At 48.5% G+C, this 26,568-nt stretch overlaps 1 protein-coding gene across 1 annotated transcript in view; it reads left to right on the top strand.

Annotated features, from left to right (window-relative positions):
• CDH23 (cadherin related 23) overlaps nucleotides 1-26,568 on the top strand; it is a 392,970-nt gene that overhangs the window by 252,850 nt on the left and 113,552 nt on the right. The window contains 6 exon segments of the mRNA XM_060034829.1: nucleotides 12,054-12,291; nucleotides 13,676-13,781; nucleotides 15,378-15,505; nucleotides 19,942-20,014; nucleotides 21,892-22,008; nucleotides 26,120-26,232. Coding sequence (XP_059890812.1) covers nucleotides 12,054-12,291; nucleotides 13,676-13,781; nucleotides 15,378-15,505; nucleotides 19,942-20,014; nucleotides 21,892-22,008; nucleotides 26,120-26,232 — 775 coding nt within the window.

Genomic DNA, 26,568 nt, shown 5'->3' with positions numbered 1-26,568 from the left:
CTCAGTCTTATCCCTTGATCATTATGTAGTGTCCTTTTTTGTCTCTTTTAAGTCTTTATTTTAAAGTCTATTTTGTCTGATATGAGTATTGCTACTCCAGCTTTCTTTTGATTTCTATTTGCATGGAATACCTTTTACCATCCCCTCACTGTCAGTCTGTATGTGTCCCTAGATCTGAAGTGGTTCTCTTATACACAGCATATATCTGGGTCTTGTTTTTGTATCCATTCAGCCAGTCTGTGTCTTTTGGTTGGAGCATTTAATCTATTTACATTTAAGGTAATTATCAATAAGTATATTCTTATTGCCATTTTGTTAACTCTTTTGGATTTGTTTCTGTGGATTTCTTTTTGTTCCTTTCCTCATTTGTTCTCTTCTCTTGTGATTTGATGATTATCTTTAGTTTCATGTTTCGTTTGCTTTCTTGTGTGTGTGTGTGTGTGTGTGTGTGTGTGTGTGTGTATCTATTGTAGACTTTTGGTTTGCAATTCCCATGAGGTTTTGATATAGCAGTCTATATATAAACGAGTTGCTGGTCTCTTAATTTCAAATGCATTTCCAGCATCCTGCATCTGTAGTCTCCTCTTCTCACGAATGCTGGTTTTGATACATATTTGTGTGTGGATGATTTCTTACCTTTACTGTATGCTTGCCTTTACCAGTGAGCTTTCACATTCATAATTTTCTTGTTTCTAGTTGTGGCCTTTTCTTTTCTGCCTAAAGAAGTTCCCCTAGTATTTGTTGTAAAGCTGGTCTGGTGGTGCTGAATTCTCTTAGTTTTATTTTTTTTGCGGTACGCGGGCCTCTCACTGTTGTGGCCTCTCCCGTTGCGGTGCGCAGGCTCAGCGGCCATGGCTCACGGGCCCAGCCGCTCCACGGCATGTGGGATCTTCCCGGACCGGGGCATGAACCCGTGTCCCCTGCATCGGCAGGCGGACTCTCAACCACTGCGCCACCAGGGAAGCCCTTTTATTTTTTACTTATCTGTAAAGGTTTTGATTTATCCATCAAATCTATTTTTTTTAAGATTTTTTTTATATGGACCATTTTTAAAGTCTTTATTGGATTTGTTACAAAATTGCTTCTGCTGTTTGTTTTGGTTCTTTGGCCCTGAGGCATGTGGGATCTTAGCTCCCCAACCAGAGGTTGAACCTGCAACCCCTGCACTGGAAGGCAAAGTCTTAACCACTGGACCACCAGGGAAGTCCCTCCCCATCTAATCTTAATGAGAGCCTTGCTGTGTAGGGTATTCTTGGTTGTAGGTTCTTCCCTTTCATCACTTTAAATATATCATGCCACTCCTTTCTGGCCTGCAGAGTTGCTGCTGAGCAATCAGCTGATAAACTTATGGGAGTTCCCTTGTGTGTTATTTGTTGCTTTTCTCTTGTTACTTTTAATATTTTTTCTTTGTCTTTAGTTTTTGTCATTTTGATTACTCTGTGTCTTGGCATGTTCCTCCTTGGGTTTATCCTGCCAGGGACTCTCCATGCTTCCTGGACTCAGGTGCCTATTTCCTTCCCCATGTTAGAGAAGTTTGCAGCTATTATCTATTCACATATTTTCTCAGGTCCTTTCTCTCTCTTCTTCTTCTCTGGGACCCCTATAATGCAAACGTTGGTGCATTTAATGTTGTCCCAGAGGTCTCTTAGACTGTCTTCATTTCTTTTCATTCTTTTTTCTTTATTCTGTTCTGTGGCAGTGATTTCCACCATTCTGTCTTCCAGGTCACTTATCAGTTTTCTGCCTCCGTTACTCTGCTATTGATTCCTTCTAGTGTATTTTTCATTTCATTTATTGTATTCATCTCTGTTTGTTTGTTTTGTAGTTCTTCTAGGTCTTTGTTAAATATTTCTTGTGTCTTTTTGATCTGTGCCGCCATTCTTTTTCTGAGATCTTGGAACATCTTTACTATCATTTCTCTGAATTCTTTTTTGAGTAGATTGCCTATCTCCTCTTCACTTAGTTGTTCTTCTGGGGTTTTGTGTTTTTCCTTCTGGAAACATATTCCTCTGCTGTCTTATTTTGTCTAACTTGCTATGATTACGGTTTCCATTCTGCAGGCTGCGGTGCTGTAGTTCTTGCTTCTGCTTTCTGCACCCTGGTGGATGAGGCATTCTGAGAGACTTGTGCAGGTTTCCTGGGGAGCTACTGGTTCCTGCCCACTGGCAGGTGGAGCTGGATCTTGTCCCTCTGATGGGCAGAGCTTTGTCAGCGGTTGTGTTTAGCAGGCAGTTTTGTGGTCAGGAAGACTTTCAGGAGCCTGTCTGTTGATGGGTAAGGCTGTTTTCCCTCCTTGTTTGTTTTTTGGTCTGAGTCATCCCAGCACTGGAGCCTACAGGCTGTTGGTTGGGGCCAGGTCTTTGTGAGAAAATGGCCACCTCCAGGAGGGCTTATGCCAATAAATACTCACCAGAACTGTGGCTTCCCATGTCTTTGTCCATGCAGTAAGCCACAACTGCCCCACATTTGCAGTAGATGTGCCAATACCAGCAGGTAGGTGTGGTCCAGGCTCTTATGAGGTCACTGCTTTTTTCCTGGGTCCTGGTGTGCACAAGACCTTGTGTGCGCACTCCACAAGTGGAGTTTCTGTTCCCCCCAGTCCTTTGGAATTTCTGTGATCAAACACTGCTGGTCTTCAAAGCCAGATTCTCTGGGGGCTCCCCCTCCCATTGCCAGACCCCCAGGCTGGGAACCCTGATGTGGGGCTCAGAACTTTCACTCCTGTGGGAGAATTTCTGTGATATAATTATTTTCCAGTTTATGGGCTGCCCACCCAGTGGGTATGGGATTTGATTTTTTCATGATTGCACCCCTCATATCATCTCGTTTTGGTTTCTTCTTTGTTTCTGGATGTAGGATATCTTTTTTGGTAGGTTCCAGCATTTTTTTTGTTGATGGGTATTCAGTAGTTAGTTGTGATTTTGGTCTTTTCATAAGAAGATGTCAGGTCACATCCTTCTACTCTGCCATCTTGTCTCCCAACAAGAATATTTTTTTTCCTTTCCTTTGTGCTTCATCTAGTTTCACTTGCTCATAGGGTACCACAGACACAGGCCTCCACCCAGCACTTCAGGCCAGAATTCCTCTGATCTATGTGTTTGCTTTTATGCCACTACCATACTGTTTTGATTCCTATAACTTTGTGATATAGTTTGAAATCAGGGAGCATGATGCTTTATTCTTCTTTCTCAAGATTAGTTTGGCTACTGGGGGTCTATTATGGCTCCACACAAATTTCAGGATTGTTTGTTCTATTTCTGTGAAAAATGCCGTTGGAATTTTGATAGAGACTGCACTGAATCTGCAGATTGCTTTAGGTAGTATGGAAATTTTAGGAATATTAATTCTTCCAATCCATGAACATGGAATATCTTTCCATTTATTGGTCTTTTTCAATTTCTTTTATCAATGTCATATTCTTCAGTGTGCAGGTCTTTCACCTCCTTGGTTAAATTTATTCCTAGGTAGTATTTTATTGTTTTTTGATGCAACTGTAAATGGGATTTTTTTCTAATTTTTCTTTCTGATAGTTCATTCTTAGTGTGTAGAAATGAAACAGATTTTTGTATATTGATTTTGTATACTGCAACTTTACCAAATTCCTTTTATTCTAACAGTTTTTTTGGTGGAGTCTTGGGGTTTCTTCATATAATATCATGTCATCTGCAAGTAGTGACAATTTTACTTCTTTTCAGATTTGAATGGCTTTTTTTTTCTTGCTTAATTGTTCTAGCTAGGACTTCCAGTACTACGTTGAATAAAAGTGGTGAGAGTGGGCATCATTATCTTGTTCTGATCTTAGAGATAAAGCTTTCAAATTTTCAGCATTGAGTATAATGCTAGCTTTGGGCTTGTCACATATGGCTTTTATTATCCTGAGGTACTTTCCCATATACCCAGTTTGTTGAGAATTGTTATCATAAATGGATATTGAAATTTGTCACATGCTTATTCTGTATTTATTGAAATGATCATATGATATTATCTATCACTGTGTTAATGTAGTGTGTCACACTGATTTGCAGATGTTGAACCATCTTTGCATCCCTGGAATAAATCCCACTTCATCATGATGTATGATCCTCTTAATGTTCTGTTGAGTTTGGTTTGCTAATATTTTGTGAAGTTTTTACATCTTTGTCCATCAGGGATATTGGCCTGTAATTTTCTTTTCTTGTGTTGTCCTTGTCTGGTTTTGGTATCAGGGTAATGCTGGAATCATAAAATGAGTTTGGAAGTACTCCTTACTCTTCGGTTTTTGGGAAGAGTTTGAGAAGGATTGGAATTGATTGTTCTTTAAATTTTTGATAGAATTCACCAGTGAAGCCACCTGGTCTTGGACTTTTGTTTGGGGGAGATTTTTTTTTAACATATTTATTGGAGTATAATTGCTTTACAATGGTGTGTTAGTTTCTGCTTTATAACAAAGTGAATCAGTTAGACATATACATATATCCCTGTATCTCTTCCCCCTTGCGTCTCCCTCCCTCCCACCCTCCCTATCCCACCCCTCTAGGTGGTCACAAAGCACCAAGCTGATATCCCTGTGCTATGCGGCTGCTTCCCACTAGCTATCTATTTTACATTTGGTAGTGTATATATGTCCATGCCACTCTCTCACTTTGTCCCAGCTTACCCTTCCCCCTCCCCATATCCTCAAGTCCATTCTCTAGTAGGTCTGTGTCTTTATTCCCGTCTTGCACCTAGGTTCTTCATGACCATTTATTTTTTGATTTTTAGATTCCATATATATGTGTTAGAATATGGTATTTGTTTTTCTCTTGCTGACTTACTTCACTGTGTATGACAGACTCTAGATCCATCCACCTCACTACAAATAACTCAATTTCATTTCTTTTTATGGCTGAGTAATATTCCATTGTATATATGTGCTACATCTTCTTTATCCATTCATCTGTCGATTGACACTAGGTTGCTTACATGTCCTGGCTATTGTAAACAGAGCTGCAGTGAATATTGTGGTACATGACTCTTTTTGAATTATGGTTTTCTCAGGGTATATGCCCAGTAGTGGGATTGCTGGGTCATATGATATTTCTATCTTTAGTTTTTTAGGGAACCTTCATACTGTTCTCCATAGTGGCTCTATCAATTTACATTCCCACTAACACTGCAGGAGGGTTCCCTTTTCTCCACACCCTCTCCAGCATTTATTGCTTGTAGATTTTTTGATGATGGCCATTCTGACCGGTGTGAGATGATATCTCATTGTAGTTTTGATTTGCATTTCTCTAATGATTAATGATGTTGAGCATCCTTTCATGTGTTTGTTGGCAATCTGTATGTCTTCTTTGGAGAAATGTCTGTTTAGGTCTTCTGCCCATTTGTGGATTGGATTGTTTGTTTTTTTGATATTGAGCTGCATGTAAAAATTTTGGAGATTAATCTTTTGTCAGTTGCTTCATTTGCAAATATTTTCTCCCATTCTGAGGGCTGTCTTTTGGTCTTGTTTATGGTTTCCTTTGCTGTGCAAAAGCTTTTAAGTTTCATTAGGTCCCATTTGTTTATTTTTGTTTTTATTTCCATTTCTCTAGGAGGTGTGTCAAAAAGGGTCTTGCTGTGATTTATGTCATGGAGTGTTCTTCCTATGTTTTTCTCTAAGAGTTTTGTAGTGTCCAGTCTTATATTTAGGTCTTTAATCCATTTTGACTTTACTTTTGTGTATGGTGTTAGGGAGTGTTCTAATTTCATTCTTTTACATGTAGCTGTCCAGTTTTCCCAGCACCACTTTTTGAAGAGGCTGTCTTTTCTCCACTGTATATTCTTGCCTCCTTTATCAAAGATAAGGTGACCGTATGTGCGTGGGTTTATCTCTGGGCTTTCTAACCTTTTCCATTGATCTATCTTTCTGGTTTTGTGCCAGTACCATACTGTCTTGATTACTGTAGCTTTGTAGTATAGTCTGAAGTCTGGGAGCCTGATTCCTCCAGCTCCGTTTCTCTTTGTCAAGATTGCTTTGGCTATTTGGGTCTTTTGTATTTCCATACAAATTGTGAAATTTTTAGTTCTATTTCTGTGAAAAATGCCATTGGTAATTTGGTAGGTATTGCATTGTATCTGTAGATTGCTTTGGGTAGCATAGTCATTTTCACAATGTTGATTGTTCCAGTCCAAGAACATGGTATATCTCTCCATCTATTTGTATCATCTTTAATTTCTTTCATCAGTGTCTTATAGTTTTCTGCATACAAGTCTTTTGTCTCCTTAGGTAGGTTTATTCTTAGGTATTTTATTCTTTTTGTTGCAGTGTAAATGGGAGTGGTTACTTACTTTCACTTTCATATTTTTCATCATTAGTGTATAGGAATGCAAGAGATTTCTGTGCATTAATTTTGTATCCTGCTACTTTACCAAATTCATTGATTAGTTCTAGTAGTTTTCTGGTAGCATCTTTAGGATTCTCTATGTATAGTATAATGTCATCTGCAAACAGTGACAGCTTTACTTCTTCTTTTCCAATTTGGATTCCTTTTATTTCTTTTTCTTCTCTGACTGCTGTGGCTAAAACTTCCAAAACTATGTTGAATAATAGTGGTGAGAGTGTGCAACCTTGTCTTGTTCCTGATTTTAGTGGAAATGGTTTCAGTTTTTCACCATTGAGAATGATGTTGGCTGTGGGTTTGTCATATATGGCCTTTATTATGTTGATGTAAGTCCCCTCTATGCCTACTTTCTGGAGGGTTTTTATCATAAATGGGTGTTGAATTTTGTCAAAAGCTTTCTCTGCATCTATAGAGATAATCATATGGTTTTTCTTCTTCAGTTTGTTAATATGGTGTATCACATTGATTGATTTGTGTATATTGAAGAATCCTTGCATTCCTGGGATAAACTCCACTTGATCATGGTGTATGATCCTTTAATGTGCTGTTGGGTTCTGTTTGCTAGTATTTTGTTGAGGATTTTTGCATCATTGTTCATCGGTGATATTGGCCTACAGTGTTCTTTCTTTGTGGCATCTTTCTCTGGTTTTGGTATCAGGGTGATGGTGGCCTCATAGAATGAGTTTGGGGGTGTTCCTCCCTCTGCTATATTTTGGAAGAGTTTGAGAAGGATAGGTGTTAGCTCTTCTCTAAATGTTTGATGGAATTCGCCTGTGAAGCCCTCTGGTCCTGGGCTTTTGTTTGTTGGAAGATTTTAAATCACAGTTTCAATTTCAGTGCTTGTAATTGATCTGTTCTTATTTTCTATTTCTTCCTGGTTCAGTCTCATAAGGTTGTGCATTTCTAAGCATTTGTCCATTTCTTCCATGTTGTCCATTTTATTGTCATAGAGTTGTTTGTAGTAATCTCTCATGATCTTTTGTATTTCTGCAGTGTCAGTTGTTACCTCTCCTTTTTCATTTCTAATTCTATTGATTTGAGTCTTCTCCCTTTTTTTCTTAATGAGTCTGGCTAAGTGGTTTATCAATTTTGTTTATCTTCTCAAAGAACCAGCTTTTAGTTTTATTGATCTTTGCTATCATTTCCTTCATTTCTTTTTCATTTATTTCTGATCTGATATTTATGATTTCTTTCCTTTTGCTAACTTTGCAGTTTTGTTGTTCTTCTTTCTCTAATTGCTTTAGGTATAAGGTTAGGTTGTTTATTTGAGATTTTTCTTGTTTCTTAAGGTAGGATTGTATTGCTATAAACTTCCCTCTTAGAACTGCTTTTGCTTCATCCTGTAGGTTTTGGGTCATTGTGTTTTCATTGTCATTTGTTTCTCTGGTTTTTTTGATTTCCTGTTTGATTTCTTCAGTAACCTCTTGGTTATTAAGTAGTGTATTGTTTAGCGTCCCTGTGTTTGTATTTTTTACAGAATTTTTCCTGTAATTGATATCGAGTCTCACAGCATTGTTGTCAGAAAAGATACTTGATATGATTTCAGTTTTCTTAAATTTACCAAGGCTTGATTTGTGACACAAGATATGATCTATCCTGGAGAATGTTCCATGAGCACTTGAGAAGAAAGTGTATTCTGTTGTTTTTGAATGGAATGTCCTATAAATATCAATTAAGTCCATCTTGTTTAATGTATCATTTAAAGCTTGTGTTTCCGTATTTATTTTCATTTTGGATGATCTGTCCATTGGTGAAAGTGGGGTGTTAAAGTCCCCTACTATGACTGTGTTACTGTCGATTTTCCCTTTTGTGGCTCTTAGTATTTGCCTTATGTATTGAGGTGCCTCCTATGTTGGGTGCATAAATATTTACAGTTATTATATCTTCTTGTTTGATTGATCCCTTGATCATTATGTAGTGTCCTTTTTTGTCTCTTGTAATAGTCTTTGTTTTAAAGTCTATTTTGTCTGATATGAGAATTACTACTCCAGCTTTCTTTTGATTTCCATTTGCATGGAATATCTTTTTCCATCCCCTCACTTTCAGTCTGTATGTGTCCCTAGGTCTGAAGTGGGTCTCTTGTAGCCAGCATATATACGGGTCTTGTTTTTGTATCCATTCAGCCAGTCTATGTCTTTTGGTTGGAGCATTTAATCCATTTACGTTTAAGGTAATTATTGATATGTATGTTCCTATTACCATTTTCTTAATTGTTTTGCGTTTGTTATTGTAGGTCTTTTCCTTCTCTTGTGTTTCCTGCCTAGAGAAGTTCCTTTAGCATTTGTTGTAAAACTGGTTTGGTGGTGCTGAATTCTCTTAGCTTTTGCTCCATCAAATGTGAATGAGATCCTTGCTGGGTAGAATAATCTTGGTTGTAGGTTTTTCCCCTTCATTACTTTAAATATGTCCTGCCACTCTCTTCTGGTTTGCAGAGTTTCTGCTGAAAGATCAGCTGTTAACCTTATGGGGATTCCCTTGTATGTTATTTGTTGTTTTTCCCTTGCTGCTTTTAATACTTTTTCTCTGTATTTAATTTTTGATAATTTGATTAATATGTGTCTTGGTGCATTTCTCCTTGGATTTATCCTGTATGGAACTCTCTGTGCTTCCTGGACTTGATTAACTATTTCCTTTCCCATATTAGGGAAGTTTTCCACTATAATCTCTTCCAATATTTTCTCAGTCCCTTTTTTTTTCTTTTCTTCTTCTGGGACAGCTATAATTCAAATGTTGATGCATTTAATGGTGTCCCAGAGTTCTCTGAGACTGTCCTCAATTCTTTTCATTCTTTTTTCTTTATTCTGCTCTGCAGTAGTTATTTCCACTATTTTATCTTCCAGGTCACTTATCTGTTCTTCTGCTTCAGTTATTCTGCTATTGATCCCTTTTGGCGAATATTTAATTTCATTTTTTGTGTTGTTCATCATTGTTTGTTTGCTTTTTAGTTCTTCTAGGTCCTTGTTAAACGTTTCTTGTATTTTCTCCATTCTATTTCCAAGATTTGGGATCATCTTTACTATCATTATTCTGAATTATTTTTCAGGTAGACTGCCTATTTCCTCTTCATTTGTTTGGTCTGGTGGGTTTTTACCTTGCTCCTTCATCTGCTGTGTGTTTCTCTGTCTTCTCATTTTGCTTAACTTATTGTGTTAGGGGTCTCCTTTTCACAGACTGCAAGTTTGTAGTTCCCATTGTTTTTGATATCTGCCCCCAGTGGCTAAGGTTGGTTCAGTGGGTGGTGTAGGCTTCCTGGTGGAGGGGACTAGTGCCTGTGTTCTGGTGGATGAGGTTGGATCTTGTCTTTCTGGTGGGCAGGTCCACGTCTGGTGGTGTGTTTTAGGGTGTCTGTGGCCTTATTATGGTTTTAGGCAGCCTCTCTGCTAATGGGTGGGGTTGTGTTCCTGTCTTGCTAGTTGTTTGGCATGGGGTGTCCAACACTGGAGCTTGCTGGTCATTGAGTGGAGCTGGGTCTTGGCATTAAGATGGAGGTCTCTGGGGGGTTTTCGCCATTTGATATTACGTGGAGCTGGGAGGTCTCTTGTGGACCAATGTCCTGAACTTGGCTCTCCCACCTTAGAGGTGCAGCCCTGATGCCTGGCTGGAGCACCAAGAGCCTGTCATCCACACGGCTCAGAATAAAATGGAGAAAAGAAAGAAAGAAGATAAAATAAAATTAAAAAGTTATTAAAATTAAAAAGTAATTATTAAAAAAAATTTTAAGTAATAAAAAAGAGAGCAACCAAACCAGAAAACAAATCCACCAATGATAAATAACAAGTGCTAAAAACTATACTAAAACAAACAAACAAACAAACAAACAAAACGGACAGACTGAACCCTAGGACAAATGGTAAAAGCAAAGCTATACAGACAAAATACACACTCACAAACTGAGAAAAAGGGGAAAAAATATATATATACATCATTGCTCCCAAAGTCCACCTCCTCAATTTGGGATGATTCGTTGTCTATTCAGGTATTCCACAGATGCAGTGTACATAAAGTTGATTGTGGGGATTTAATCCGCTGCTCCTGAGGCTGCTGGGAGGGATTTCCCTTTCTCTTCTTTGTTCGCACAGCTCCTGGGATTCAGCTTTGGATTTGGACCCGCCTCTGCGTGTAGGCCGCCTGAGGGCGTCTGTTCCCGCCCAGACAGGACGGGGTTAAAGGAGCCGCTGACGGGGGGCGGGCTCTGGCTCACTCAGGCCGGGGGTGGGGTGGGGGGGGGGGCACGGAGTGCGGGGCGGGCCTGCGGCGGCAGACGCCGGCGTGACGTTGCACCAGCCTGAGGCGCGCCGTGCGTTCTCCCGGGGAAGTTGTCCCTGGATCGCGGGACCCTGACAGTGGTGGGCTGCACAGGCTCCCGGGAGGGGAGGTGTGGATCGTGACCTGTGCTCGCACACAGGCTTCTTGGTGGCGGCAGCAGCAGCCTAGTGTCTCATGCCCGTCTCTGGAGTCCGCGCTTTTAGCCGCGGCTCGCGCCCGTCTCTGGAGCTCCTTTAAGCAGCACTCTCCTCGCGCACCAGGAAACAAAGAGGCAAGAAAAAGTCTCTTGCCTCTTCGGCAGCTCCAGACCTTTTCCCGGACTCCCTCCCGGCTAGCTGTGGTGCACTAACCCCCTTCAGGCTGTGTTCACGCTGCCAACGCCAGACCTCGCCCTGGGGTCCGACCTCCGAAGCCCGAGCCTCAGCTCGCAGCCCCGCCCGCCCCGGCGGGTGAGCAGACAAGCCTCTCGGGCTGGTGAGTGCCGGTCGGCCCTGATCCTCTGTGCGGGAATCTCTCCGCTTTGCCCTCCGCACCCCTGTGGCTGCACTCTCCTCCGTGGCTCCGATGCTTCCCCCTCCGCTACCCGCAGTCTGCGCCCGCATAGGGGCTTCTTAGTGTGTGGAAACGTTTCCTCCTTCACAGCTCCCTCCCACTGGTGCAGATCCCGTCCCTATCCTTTTGTCTCTGTTTATTCTTTTTTCTTTTGCCCTACCCAGGTACGTGGGGAGTTTCTTGCCTTTTGGGAGGTCTGAGGTCTTCTGCCAGCGTTCAGCAGGTGCTCTGTAGGAGTTGTAGATGTATTTCTGGTGTATCTGTGGGGAGGAAGGTGATTTCCGCGTCTTACTCTTCTGCCATCTTGAAGCTCCTCCTGGGGGAGATTTTTGATTACTGGTTCAATCCCCTTACTAGTAATCAGTGTGTTCAGATTTTATATTTCTTCATGATTCAGTCTTGGCAGGTTGTATGTTTCCAGGAATTTATTCGTTTTATCTAGATTGTTCAGTTTGTTGGCATATAATTTTTCTTAATAGTCACTAATGATCCTTTGTATGTCTGTGGTATCAGTTTTCAGAATTTCTGGCCATCACAGTTCTTCAACATCTAAATGTCTCCAGTAGGCAGAAACTCTTGTTCACAGCAAGAAGAGGGTCATTCTGCCTGTCTCCTCTTTGATTAAATCAACATACTCCTGCCTTTTTAGTACCTGACCACCACGCCACCCCTCATGTGGCACTGATCCCTGCCCACCACATCCTGCCCCACCTCCTGTTAAACTTAGCTGTTCTTCTTTAGGGAAAATGAAAGAGAAGGCAGATTTCAGACTTCGTTAATTTCTCTCTGTTTAGCACCTTGGACAAGGACAGGCTGGTAAATGCAGGCCCTTTTCTGCAAGCTGCTTGAAACCAAGGTGTCCTTTCCCTTCCTCCTTCCTGCCTGGCATAGGTTCTCTCTGGACAAGGACACGGGACTCATCATGCTGATTGCCAGGCTGGACTATGAACTCATCCAGCGCTTCACCTTGACAGTCATCGCCCGGGACGGGGGTGGCGAGGAAACCACAGGCCGGGTCAGGATCAACGTGTTGGACGTCAACGACAACGTGCCCACCTTCCAGAAGGACAGCTATGTGGGTGCCCTGAGAGAGAATGAGCCTTCCGTCACACAGCTGGTGCGGCTCCGGGTAAGATGCCGGGCTGCCCTTTGATCTGTCTGTTTACCTTGTCCTCCTCTCTCTGGTTTCCCCTTGACCGCCTGCTCAGGAAGCCACTGCAAGAAGTACTAAGTGCCCGTCCACAAAGAATTCTGCTCAGATCGGGGGTCACGGTCTGTGTCAGGCCACCTCTGAGTGGTACTTCAGGTCCCTGGTTACTGAGTGAGGCTAGTGTGTGTCTCCATTCACCCCCCATCTCCCTTGGTGAGTTCTGAGCAGGTCCTTGTGTAAGGCCCCGCATCCAAGCCCTTTAATGACTGCTTAGAATCAGGTACTGCTGCAGCTGGAAGATATCAAAAACCATGGGCACAACCCAGTTCATGGAAGGGGAAACAGGAGGGGAGCGGCAGGCGCCATGAATTAGTAGAGGAGAGAGCCAGGACTAGAACTTGGGACTCTACGCTCCAAGCATCCTCCTGCAATGAGTCCCCACCGCGTGTTGGTGACCTCTGACCAGAAACTTCTTAATGTCCCCGTGCCCCTTCCCCACTCTGCCGACACAGAATGACAGGACCCAGAGCCTCCATTTAGAACTTATTTCTGAAGGAGGCAGGGATGAAGGCGAGGTGGAGGTGGGCACGGGGGATACACAGAAGACAGGACCACGTGCCCTCCGAACGTAGCCCTGGCTCCCTGGTGGACCCTGCCCTCCCTCACCGCCCGTGTCCTTTTACATGCAGAGTGGAGGGAGGCCCCTGGCGGCTCTCTAGGGTCAAAGACATCTGGAAAGAGCTAACTAATGCAGCCACCCCAGAGACAGTCAAGAGAAAGGAGGATCCCTGACCCAATTCCAAGTGCCACCTTCCCTTCTTGCGTTCATACAACGTGCATTTCTTAGATGACCTACTGTGTTCCAAACACTGCTGGATTCCAGGTATCAGCAAAGTTCCCGCTTCCATGGAGCTGACAGGCAGGCAGAACGAGGAAGACAGAAATTAAACACGAAGTTCCAATCGGGAGGGGGGACGAATCGGGTGCCCAGCACAGGGCCCTAACCCAGTCCAGGGGTCAGGGAAGGCCTCTGTGCATGAGTGTTCCAGCTGGTCCTGAGGGTGTAGGAGATGGCCGTGCCAGGTATGGTGGCGACCCTTTTCATCCTCTGGGTAAGGCTTGGCCTTCCTCTGTTCCCCCAGGCCTTCAGCCTGCCCTCTAGATTCCCCAGGATACCTCCACACCCCAACATGAGGCGTGCCTGCTGGGAGCCAGAGAGTAGCCTCCAGCTGAGGGACAAGGGGGGCCTGGATCACCCAGAAAAGGGGGCTCAGAGAGGGGCCAGCCCTACCCTCCCACCTGCCCTCTTCTGGCCCCAGGGTCACTGAAAGCTCAAGGGCCCTGTCCGCCCTCTTCCTTCCAGGCAACGGATGAAGACTCTCCTCCCAACAACCAGATCACCTACAGCATAGTCAATGCCTCCGCCTTCGGCAGCTACTTCGACATCCGCGTGTATGAGGGCTATGCCGGTACGCGTGGGGCAGCGCTGAGGGCCCAGCCTGGGAGGAGGGTTGGCAGGTGGGGGCGGGGTTGCACATCACACCTGTCTCAGGAGGGAGCCCTTCTGTCTCCCAGACACCCTGGACCACTTGGGAAGCTGCCCCGCAGCTCCCGTCGTCTGGAGCAGCACGTGGTATGGGGTCACCATTTCATAGGCTCAAGATCTGTGTCTCAGTTCAGCCAGATCTTTCTTTGAGTCTTAGGCCTGTGGCCAGTCAGGCATCTGAAGTTACCACAGTGTGTGGGGTTCCTATTCAGAAGGGCTGCCTGGCCAGATCTGTGGCGGGGGATGAGGGGGAGGGGAGCCGGGTAGAGGCTTCTTAGCCAAGTTTCCCCATCCTTTGGGCATGCTGTGGCCACTTCCCAGATCTTTCAGGCTATGGCCTTTCCCTGCTTGGCCAGGCACAGTTCCGTACTCTGGACCTTGCCCTGCCTGCCGCACTGTGAGTCCAGGAAGGGCGTAGCAGCAACAACCTCAAGCTTCAAGATCCCAAGAGACCACCTGGTCTTTTTGTTGAAGCAACTAGGGCCCAGAGACGGGGTGGCTTGCCCAAAGTCACACAGCAAAGCTGTCCAGGGAGGCCCTGGGATCTGGCTCTTGCTGGCTTTTCAGCACCTGCCTCCCCACCAGAATCCAACCTCCTTGAACTTCTTGACACTCTCACCCCTTACAGGGGTCACTTCCATGTCTTTGAAGAGTCTTTTCCTTCTGCTTGGAAAGCCCTTCCTCCCTGTCCCTTTGCCCTGCTTCCCTTTAACCTCTGGCTTGCTTTAGGGCTCATTTGGACATCCTCTCCTCTGCGAAGCTTCCCTAATGCTTGGAGATGGTCTAGGTGTCCCCAAGGCAGAGCAGATGTGCACTGGGTGACTCTGAGTGCAGTGCTCACGCCTCCTCCCACCCCACATCTGTGTCAGAGAAATGCTCTTGGAGAAGCTGCGGTCCTGGGTCTGGGTGCTACAGCCCGATGGTCTCTGTAAAATCTGTGTCCCCCCTTTTAAAAACATAACAGTCCCATGCCTCTGCCCACCCTCACACCTCACCACCTTCTCAGCTAGAGGAACCCTCCTTGGGTTTTCTATTACTAAAGCAACAATTTTGTTTCTGTTTTCCAAATAGAAAGTGGTGATTTAATATTGTGGTAATGCCTTTGCAGACGACCCGTGCCCCCCACTCCCAAGCCAATACATCTTCCCTCCCAAATTGAGAATCAATGGCCGAGCATGAAAGATACTCATGGTGAGAGTCCAGGCATGTGCAGTGTGCCTTTGGGGAAGACACTGAACCTCTCTGAGCCTGGTTTCCTCATCTGTAAAGTGGGGCTTACGTTACCACCCAAATAGTTACCACCTGCTGGACTACACACTATGCCTGGCACAGATCAGGCAGTCAGTAAACCTAAGTCAGGACCACGGGGCTCCGGGAGTTCAGAGGCAGGAGGGGAAAACAAGGCAGAGCTGGCTCGGGCTGAGCCAGCCACACCCTCTCTGCCCAAAGGGGAGCCGTGGCTGGATGGACATCTAAAGTCTGCTCACAGAGGGCCTGGGGCCCTACCCTGTCATTTCAGTGATCAGCGTGAACCGCCCCCTTGATTATGAACAGATACCCAACGGGCTGATTTATCTGACGGTCATGGCCAAGGATGCTGGCAACCCGCCTCTGAACAGCACTGTCCCTGTCACCATCGAGGTGTTTGTAAGTACCCAGGGGTGCACTGGCCTTGCCCTTCCAGGATATGGGGTGGTGAGTGCTTCCCAGAGTATTGGGGCCCTGTCAGAACCCACTGTCCCCACAGCTCAGAGAGTTACTCAGCAGACTGTCCCCAAGGCTGTCTGCTAGCAAACCGCCTCGCAGCTCAGCCATGGAAGGCACAGGGCCCTGGGACCCAAGAAGAGCCCAGTGGTCCTGCTCTAACTTCATTCAGGGACCTCAGGACACCCTCTGAGGGGGAACAGGAGCTGGGGCTCAAGCAGGGAGGAAATGTCATTGATTCCTTCATTTATAGCCATATTCGGTGAAGTTCAAGGGAATTGCTGGAAGGTCGTCTTCTCTGTCTCTCTCTCTGGTCCCCTCTTTCTTCTTCACTTCCTTTTTCCATTCCTGTGAAGATCTAAAAGAGCCTGAAACCAAACCACAGCTTGTCTGACATGAATAGCAAGCACACCTTAGTGCTTTCCGTGTCTGAAATTATGTCGCTGAATCCAGCTCCACACTGGTTCACTGACCCCATGCAGCTCCCCCAGCAATCCCGGGGATGCAGATCACGGTCTGACGGTAGCCCTGCCGCCCCGCAAGACACCCGCCCCCATCTCATAAAGGCTGCTGCCTGCGGAGAGGGTGAACACGTGTTGCCGGAAGAGTTAGTGCATTACTGGCTCCAGAAGGATTCGATCAGATTGCCAGCGTAGGAGATACTCTGCGGTTTGACAAACACTCAGCGAAATCTTGCCCAGAGCAGGTTGATGGATGACCTTCCTGTCCCAGCTGGCTGTGGTAACAGCCTCTGGTGCTGCCTTACTTCTGGCTTTAATGAGTCTCATCCTTGCAACCCAAGTCCAAGGCTCCAGGGCCAGCTCTGGACGGGGACCCCACTTGCTTATGGAATAGGACAGGGCAGTGATGGAAAAGTCGAGGGTGATTCCTGCGGGGAGCCCTGTAGCTTGGGCATGTGGGAGCAGCATTTCGGGGTAGGAGAGGACGGAGAGTCTCTGCAGAACCAGGTCCAGTAATGGAAAGTCAGAGTCTGGGACCCTAAATCTGGCACTTCAGGCTCCAGGGAGTGGCCAGGAGGAGATCCACAGAAGCCCAAACGCATGCCTGCCTTTAACCTGCAACGTCCCACCTTGAAATGCCAAGGGTGATAGCAGAGAAGCAGAGTACGCTCCCTGCTAATCCTGGACAGGTCCTGGTATTCGTCCCCACATGGCCCCAACCCTGACCACAGCCCCCAGACCCCCCCTAACCCTGGCCACACTTACAACCCTGACCGACGCCCACCCCCATCCCCCATCACTTTCAATCAGAATCTTGCTCTACTCAAGCAAGCAGTGAATTCCTCCTGTGTGCGCGGTGCAGTAGAAGGTCCTGGGGGGATATGAAGGCGACTGTGAATCCTGCTCCCCCCACAAAGGGACACTGTGAATAGAGGGAGGAGCACAGCTTGGGAGGCGTATGGCTTTGAAACCCAGCTCTGCCACCCTGTAGCCATGTGACCTGTGGTTCTTGTCCTCTCTGCGCCTCAGTGTCCTGATCTACAGAATGGGGACACTCATGGTACTGCCTCATGATATTGGGAAGATTAACTGAGATCCTGCAGGTGGTACCTGGCTCCGGTAAGGTGGGCCGTCGTCACAGCTGATAGGACAGATGTGCGTACAAGCGGCAGCACGCGTGCGCCAGGCTCTCTGGTGCAAGGGGAATTCCAGACAACTCAGCTGGGCAGAGAAGGACCCTCTCTAGGCTTTAGGGAAATGGAAGGGAAAGAGGATGAGAGTAGGGGAGGTTTGGGGAAATGAGTTGAGGTGTTCCACGCCACCCAGAGATGGGCAGGCAGAATGGACCAAACGGAAGTTAAAACGTCTCTAGCTCCATACTGTGCCAACTGCTTTCATGTTACACAGTCTCTCTCAATCCCACTCAGCAGATGAGGCTCAGGGAGGGAACATAAGGTGGTACAAGGTCACCAGTGCCTTCCTCACTTTCTGGCTAGTAAGTGGCATTTGAATTTACTTCCAATCCTAGTAAGCTAGGATTTGAATCCTGACCTGTGTGACTCCTAGGTTCACGTTCTTTCCACCACAGCCGAAGGCTTGGAGGCTTGGATATCCCAGTCTTCATGTGACTGAGGCCAGTGTGCGTCAAAGTTCACATGGATTCCCTGGGCATCTTCTTAAAATGCAAATTCTTATTTGGTGCGTCTGGGGAAAGAGCTGAAGCTCTGCGTTTCTAACGCACTCCCAGGAGACGCTGATACTTCTGGTCAGGGGACCACACTTAGAGTAGCAAGGCCTTCAAAGATCCGGCCTCATGGTATCGTGAAACCCAGGGACTGCCCCGAACCCCAGCCCACGTCCCAACCTGTGGTCACTTAAGGAAGGGGCCTGGGGAGGGCCTCTTTCTCTTTTTGCCTCAACCCGTCACATGTAGCCAGAGCAGGAGGTGGATGGCCCAGGGACAGAACTAACCTTTTATCCACTGGGAATAAAAGAGTGATGAGCAGCCTCCGCCTCCCCCGCTGATACCAGGGGGCGGGGGCTCCACGTGCAGAGGCAGGTGGGGGCAGGAGTCCACCTCGCTCCCCTCTCAGCAAAAGCCAGCAGGTGCCCTGGCCTGGAGCCACCTCAGCCCCACGGAAGGGGCGCCGTTTTCAGATTTCCTCAAGGCTGTCATGCGGGTCAGCAGGAGCCCCGCGCTGCCCTTGCAGGTCTGCCCTTGCCCGTGGCAGCAGGGTGGATCTGGCAACAAAGTGCCCCCTTGACTGTGAGTGAGCATCGTCTCTCAAGCAGCGCTTTGGGATGGTGTAGTCGCTTGTGTCTAAGGACCACACTTGAAAAGGCCAGCGGAGCCAGGTGATTCCTTTTCATCCACTGCTTGTTGGTTTTTAATAAAGAAGTCAAACTCGGTTTGTAGATTTCCCATTAGGGGACAATAAGCTTCTGTAGAGGGAGCCACTGAATTAGAACTAATAGTGAATGCAGCGCCAGGGTCCAGGGAAATATCACCGCTGATAAGTTTCTGCCTCATGCTCTGTCACTGACATTCTCCGCGCCGTTCCGTGCAGCCGAGCAGAAGGCTTAAATAGGTACATACGTGTATATATTTAAGGCACTTGTGCCCACACCAGGGATGCCCAGGCGTGCTGCTGGGGCATCAGACATGGGCTGGGGCCTCACACTGCCAGTTCTCTGAGGCTGGAGAGAGGGACAGGTCAGCGGGGACCAGTGTTTGGTCCAGAGCCAGGGGCCAGATGAGAGAAGAAGAGCGTTCCTCCACCCACAGTCCCGGCACGATGGGATTCTCTAAAGTCCCACGGGGTGGGCAACCAGACACCAGGCCACCGCCTTCTTCTTTAAATTTTGTTTAAATTCGTTTTACTGAAGTATAGTTGATTTACAAGGTTGCGGTCAGGCCGCCTCCTTCTTCATATGTGCTCAGACAGAAGTGAGTGACTCGCTACAGGAACCTTCCTCTCAGGGGGCTCCCAGTGCTTGGGGGAGGGAGGCCCTGGGAGCCTGCATGGCTGAGAACTGAAGCCTACAGGCTCCCCCGGGACCTGCGACCCAGTCTGACCTCTGAGCTCCGTGCTGGGCTTTTGGGGAAAGGGGAGGAGGTGCTGAGTCAGGTGGGCCAGCGAGGCTTCCTCCAAGAGGGGAGCAGGGAGGAACTCTTGTGGAGTGACGGCAAAAACAGTTGGTGAGGACGAGAGTCTTAAAGGGTAGGAAAGTCTCCTGACTGTGGAGCAGCTGCAGGTGCAGGCGGAGGCCGTGTCCCGGGCCCACCCTGCTGGCTCGGCCCATAGACCCAGCGGCATCCCCTGGCCACTTGTGAGGGCTGGGCCGGAGGAGGGATTGCTCTAGAACCGCAGCTGGTTGTGGTGGGCTGGGTTTGCCCAGGCGGGTGGAGGAGCTGTTGTTCTTGTGTGTGTGCAGCAGGGTCTAGAATTCAGGCTCTGGGAGCCACCTGCCCCTGCCTGCCACTGCATACTTCAGGACTGAGGTACTTCTTTCTCCCTTCGTTTCTAGAAGGCAGAAGACAGGAGGGTTCCTAGAACCTTCCACTGTCACCTTGGCGGAGCTGGATGGGAAGGTCCGAGTGTGGGTGCAAGAAATGGAGGGAGCTCGGAGTTCAGCCGAGAGACCGGCAGGGAGAACCGGGGGAGCTGGGAGTCCCAGCTGCTGTCTTCATTCTCCATCTCTCCGGCCATCACTGTCCCTTCTGACCCCACATGTTTCCCCAAAGCCTATCCTGCCACCCTGAACTGTAGCCCAGCTGGGGGTCCACCTGGCCACCCTGTGACACCCCACCTGGCTCTGGTTATACATTGAGGCCAGAGCTCCTCCGTGCCAGCCTGCGGTGCCGACCAGGCCCGAATGCCTCCCTGGCTCCTGCAACGTGTCTCTCTTCTGTTCCAGGATGAGAACGACAACCCTCCCACCTTCAGCAAGCCTGCCTACTTTGTGTCCGTGGTGGAGAACATCATGGCAGGTACGGCCTGGGCTGGGGAGGCACGAAGGCGGGAGGCCAGCGGGCATGGCGCCGACGGCATGAAAACCTGACCTTACACACGATCGCCAGAGGCCCGTGCCCTCCCTGTGTTTCGCAATGACAGGTGGAACCTCTGGAGATGTCCAGTTGTCTGCCAGCCCATAGTTCTTTACAGAGCACCTACTGTGTGCAGTTGCTCGGCTAGGCACTTGGTCCCTGCTCCCCTGCAGCTAGTTTTCCTGCAGGGAAGAGAATAATGACCAATGATTAATTCAGCAACCTTGTATGCAGAGAGTTCTGAGTTTACGGGGCTATAAGGCCGGTCCCAGGGCCCATAGTGGCCGAAGGGGTCACCTTGGAGGATGGCATGTGTTCCTAGGTGAGGATGAGAATGGGAGGCTCCTCCCTGGGCTGTCTCAAGTGCCAGGGCCCAGCTTGCAGACCCAGGGCCACCAGCTCCACACTCAGGTTCCAGGGGACCTGCTGTGTCCTCAGGGCAGGCCGGAAGCTTCACCCTTACACCCAGAGTGGACGTTCCGTGGGGTAAACTCTCATATCAGGAATTGCTGCAGCAGCTGGAGGAATCAGGGACAGTGAAATCAGAGGTAACCTTCCTTGGCATCACAGGACCTTCTAAAGAGAACCTTCAGGTACCTTCCTGGTATCTGATGATTTGCTGGGCAGGTGCCAGACTGTGCCCAGCCCACCTTTACCCATCCCAGTCTCAGGCATCCCCTGGAGAATATCACTCTGAAGCAGCCCCCTGCACTCCCCATCACCCCCAGAGCCTCTGACAAGGAGAGACCTTCATCATGGCATTTAATCCTCTTCCAAGCTGAGTATGCTGGGATACAGGAGTGTGTCAGGGCAAAGGTGCCTGTCCTGCTCAGGACAGGACTGAGAGTCAGATCAGAGGCCCCAGGGCTACCTGGAGAGGCCCAGAATGACCTGACTGTCCACAGCCCCCTGCCTGGCCCCTCACGCCCCCTGGGACTATCGATTCATCAGCATAATAGTAACCACGGTCTGCAGTTCAGTGGGAGCTACCGCGGGCCAGGCCTGTGCCCCGCGTGTTTCATCCTTTGGGATCCTTGCCAACCCCACAAGTTGGGCTTTATAGTTAGACCCATTTAACAGAGGAAGAAGCTAAGGCTCAGACAAGGCAGTTGCCAGAGGTGCTACCAGATTCCAGCCTGGCTGTGGTGACTCTAGAAGGCCACACACTGAGCCTCCTCGCCACCCTGCCAGAGCTGGCAGCTGGGCGGCAGGCGGGGGCTGAGTGCCCTGGCAGGCACAGCTACAAGACACGCTGCCCTCAGAGTCTGGCCAGGCAGCTGGCAAGGCTGGCCCCCGACCCAGGATTTCACAGAGATGGAAATGAAGGTGAGGGCCTTAACCGGACATGAAGGAGAAAATAAAAACCCTGATAAATTCTCCTTGTGATCAAGATAAAATAAGACCAAAACTGAATACAATAAATGTAGAGTAATTTAATATGGAGCTCCATTTCTTTTTGAGTCAGAGTCAAAGCTGGTCCCTCTGAGCATGTTTAATATGGTGACCAGGCAGGGAGGGATGGGGTGGGGCAGTGGCGCACTCTCTGAGGCCGGGCCAGGACTGAGTCGGGGACGGAGGCGGAGGACTGGATCCATCCCAGGCTCCACCCACTCCCATGGAGCCTCGTCCCCGCACAGCCCAGGAACCTGGGCCATGGGAACAGGCGGTTGAGCCCACTGTCATCCCTGGGTCTCCCCAGCGGCAGGCTTCCTACCTCCTGAGGGCTCCTTCCCCTGGGGCCTGTGCTCCCATCCTGCCCCCGGAGCCCGGGGCTGTGAGCCCACGGTGAGCAGCACCCCACTGCTTTTGTCTCCCGGAAGGAGCCACGGTGCTGTTCCTGAACGCCACGGACCTGGACCGCTCCCGGGAGTACGGGCAGGAGTCCATCATCTACTCCTTGGAGGGCTCCTTCCAGTTTCGGATCAGCGCCCGCTCAGGTGAGCGCCCTGTGGCCCTCGTCCTCTGCACCTCAGGCTGACGCTCCGTCCTCAGCCTGGGGACCGGCCTCTGGGCCAGCGTCTCCTCCCTTTCACAGGAGGCCCGTGTTTCTGAGCAAGTCGGCTTTGAGCACCTGGTTTTATCCCTGAGATATGCATTTGTGTGAGATTACTGAGCTTAGCCCCCACACAGCAACATTCATCCATTCACCAGAGAATGTCTTTCAATGATGAAGAGCCCTGTCATGTTTAAAATGTGTTCCCTTTTACCCGTATCTGGCTAACCCACTGCTCTTCAGGGACACCCTTCTGCAAGCCTAAGTGTCTCCCTCCTCACCTGCAGACCTCATTCTTGAATCCTGGCTCCTCTTCCTAACATGGCGTGTGCCTCAGTTCCCCACCTACAGAGGATGCGCAGATCGGGGCTGTTGTGTGAATTCAGTGAGTCATTAGAGAGAACTCAGGGTAGACTCTGGCACGTAGTAAGTGCTAACAAAGTTAGGTTATTATCATTATTTTCTTTGGTCTTTTCACCCTGGGGACCCCATCCCCAGCTCCCTGCTCAGCCCATGTAACTCTCCTTTCTTTCTCATTTCTCCATATGCCTCCCTCTAGCTTTCTCTCCTCCTTGAGGCAGGGAGGGAAGAGGCGCAGAAGAAAGCAATAAGAGAACCCAGTCTTCTAAAAGAAGCTGGGAAGGAATGGGAGGCCCCCGATATTCATTCATACCTTCATTCAGATATCAGTGGGGGCCTGTTCCCCTCCAGGTGCTACGCTGGGGAACAGGATGGAATAAGACATGGTGTCACCCTCACGGGGTTCCAAGTCAGCTTAGTGGGCATGCAAGGCTCCCCACTTCCAAGTACCCACTTGTGTATTGGGTAAGGGAACTTGTAGATGCCCAACAGGCAAACCCTGAAACCTCAGTGGCTTAGCACAATAGAAATTCTAACTTACACAGCAGTCCAGTGCTGTGTTCAGGGGACAGTCTTCCACATGATGATTCTGGGACCCAGGCCCCTTCCATGTGTGGCTCCAAGGTCACTGCAGAAAGGAAAAGGGAATATGGGGTCTTGTGCAAGGAGATGTTTATGGGTCAGGCCCGGAGGTAACATACATCACTTGTGCCCATATCCTGTTGGCCAGAACCAAGCAATGGCCCCACCTAGATGCAAGGAAGGCTTGGGGAACATCATAGTCCCTGGCCTGGCAGTCCCTCCCCAGCAATCATTCTGGCCTGGGAGGGGAGCAGGAATCTTTGACGAACACTGGCCATCCCTGCCACAGGTGATCGGTGGCCCAGCAGGGCATCGAGTCTTCCTGTTATTCATGCCTCCCTGCTCAAAGTCTGCCTGCAATCTCTCTCTCATCCCCCTTTCCTGGAAGCTTGGGGAGCAGGTGGCTGACGTGTACAAAGACTGAACACACCCAGGGCTATCCTGAGCCTCCCTTTCCACCTCTGACAAAACAGGTGCCTCCCTCCCTGCTCTCAGGAGCCTCCACCCTCAGCGAACCAACGTTTCTAGGGAGCTCAGAGGAATATCGTTAACGAATATTAACTGCGTGCTCAGCACTGTTCTAAGTGCTCTGACCAGCATCACCGCCACTCTGAGGCAGGTACTAGCCTCACAGCATCCCCATTTTCCATACAAGGAAACTGAAGCATAGGAGAGGTTAAAGTCACTTGACTGAGGACTCGCAGAGCCTGAACTTCCAACTCCAGAGCCCACACTTTCAACGCTCCATTCTATAAAGCCGTGGAGAGCCGCGTGCCACCCCCAGATACAATGGCGGGCACACTGACCTTTCAGCACCTACCCAGCCTTCCCAGTCAGGGACGCCATCTCCACCCGGGGCCTTTAATAATGACATGGACGTTTTCTTGCTGCCTTAACACGGCTCCTTCAGCTCCAAAGGTGTAAGCGTTTTCCTCTGAGCACCTTGGTCAAATTAGCCAGGCCTGCTCCACAAAGGTGGCCTTAATTGGATCTAATTTCCCAGACAGGAGGAGCCATCTATCATGCCAACAAGTTCATGTTTAAAACTTTTTAGAGCTTAATTTCTTTTTTTTTTTTTTTTTTTGCGGTACGCGGGCCTCTCACTGTTGTGGCCTCTCCCGTTGCGGGGCACAGACTCCGGACGCGCAGGCTCAGTGGCCATGGCTCACGGGCCCAGCCGCTCCGCAGCATGTGGGATCCTCCCGGACCGGGGCACGAACCCGTGTCCCCTGCATCGGCAGGCAGACTCTCAACTACTGCGCCACCAGGGAAGCCCTTAGAGCTTAATTTCTTCCTCATGCTGCCAATTAACTGGCACCACCCCAGCAAGGAGCGTGGCTCTGCGGGAAGACCTTTGTCAGGCTTTTGTTCCTGGCTTTAGCACCACCCCCAGCTCCCTTCTCAACCCTGCACAGGCCAGAGACGGGCCAGCATGGCAGGAAGGGAAATTTGAGAGTGAAAGAGTCCTAGGGACCACTGGCCCCACTCCCTTATTTTATGGTAGAATAAATCAAGCACGAAGAATTTAAGTAACCTGCCCCAGGTCACACAGCTCAGGCAAGGGGGATAGCACACAGTCCCTGCCCTTGGAGAGCCCTCACTGTCCTTTGGAAGGAAATGAGCATTTTCTGAGTGTTGGGAACTTCACCTAGAGTTATTTAATCCTTCCAAAGCTCTTACTTGAAAGCATACTAATCTCTCTTTTACACATGAGAAAACTGAGGCTCAAAGAAATTAAGTGACTTTTCCAAGGCCAAGCATCTGGAAAGGGCCATAATCAGAATTCAGATCTGGGCTTCACTGTCCTCAAAGCATCGGCTCTTTCCCGTGGCCCACGTGCGATGGTAGATGACCTGGCTACTGTACTGTACTGAAGCTGGCTTGTGCTGGCTCACACCTGCTCACGAGAGCCAACTGTATACATCTCTTCCCAACTCCAGGTTCAATGCCATCAAGTGGGCAGCTTAAAATGGGCCCTGGGGGCTTCCCTGGTGGCGCAGTGGTTGAGAGTCCGCCTGCCGATGCAGGGGACACGGGTTCGTGCCCCGGTCCGGGAAGATCCCACATGCCGCAGAGCGGCTGGGCCCGTGAGCCATGGCTGCTGAGCCTGCGCGTCCGGAGCCTGTGCTCTGCAACGGGAGAGGCCACAACAGTGAAAGGCCCGCGTACCGCAAGCAAAAAAAAAAAAAAAAAGGCCCTGGTGGGAATATTTATAACTATGGAAATCAGCAAATACCATTTTTTTTCCTTTAGGGAGCCAGTTGTCAAACATTTACCGTCACACCACTGCCAGATGACTTCCACACTTTAATTACACCAAAATACAAAGAAAAGCCCAAAACAGGCTGACAGAGATTAAGGTCTATTTTAAATGTTTATATTTAATAGAATAACTTGTTTATACGCTAAAGAAAATTCAAGGCATTATAATTATGTCACGTACAAGGTAATTAAGGCAATTATTTTATAACTTAAATCTCAGTGCGCTGTAGGTTGAGCTATCTAGAATGAGCCGCAAGTTGGAACATGCGTGAAGCACTTGGTGTGTTTCAGTCCTGTTGCTGTATTTCTGTGACCATTTGAATAAATAGTGCCAGGTGCCACTCTAAGCTTTAGAACTAAATTAGGTGAATTAATCCCATAACAGCCCTATGAGGTAGGCCCTATTATTGTTCCTTTTTAACCAGATGAGGAAACTGAAGCACAGGGAATTTAAGTAATTAGTTCCAGTTGATAAAGCCAGTGAGGTAATGTCAGCAGTCTAAGTGAGAGGTCCTTTGTGAGTGAGCTTGAGGCCAAATGTCCCTCCTGCCCTGTTCTCCAGCCCCTAACTCCATAATCAACCTAGGTTTTCCCACATCTGAAAATACCTCCTCCCCACGGGGTTATACTGCCCGGCTCTGGGATTCGGGTTCCCAAGGCGTGGGTGCTATGCCCTCTCTCCTGTGAGCACCATCTCACCACCCCCCATGCACACCTGTACATTCACACATGTGCAGCAAGGTCACTGGATCTTGCAAGCGTCTCTCTTTTGCACACTTGCTCTTTCTCTCCTTCCCCAATCCCTCGCTGGCCCACCCAAACCCTCTCTCACGCACCCCTCTCTCCTGCAGGTGAAATTACCACCACCACCCTGCTGGACCGTGAAACCAAGTCTGAGTACATCCTCATCGTACGGGCAGTGGACGGGGGCGTGGGCCACAACCAGAAAACCGGCATCGCCACTGTGAGTGCCTGGCCCTCCCCTGCCCCCAGCTCCCCACTCGCCAGCCAGGCTGCTGCCCCCAGCTCATCTTCAGCTTGCACCACTTAGGCCCCTGGTTGCTTGTGTCCTGAGGCAGTGTGAGGCCTTGTGGAAGTGGAGGGAGGGTAGCAGGTACCAATTCATTGTCAGCCAAGGTCAGCCCTGGGGCCTCCACAGCTATGGAAAGAAAGACATTCCCAGGAATTCCCTGGCGGTCCAGTAGTTAGGATGCCATGCTTCCACTGCAGGGGGCACGGGTTTGATCCCTGGTGAGGAAAGATCCTGCAAGCCACACAGTGCGGCCAAAAAAAAAAGGCA

This window comes from Delphinus delphis, chromosome 16 (genome assembly GCF_949987515.2).
Source record: "Delphinus delphis chromosome 16, mDelDel1.2, whole genome shotgun sequence".
Classification (NCBI taxonomy): domain Eukaryota; kingdom Metazoa; phylum Chordata; class Mammalia; order Artiodactyla; family Delphinidae; genus Delphinus; species Delphinus delphis.
Note: the sequence above shows the minus strand (reverse complement) of the source record. Positions and strands in the feature narration are given on the sequence as shown.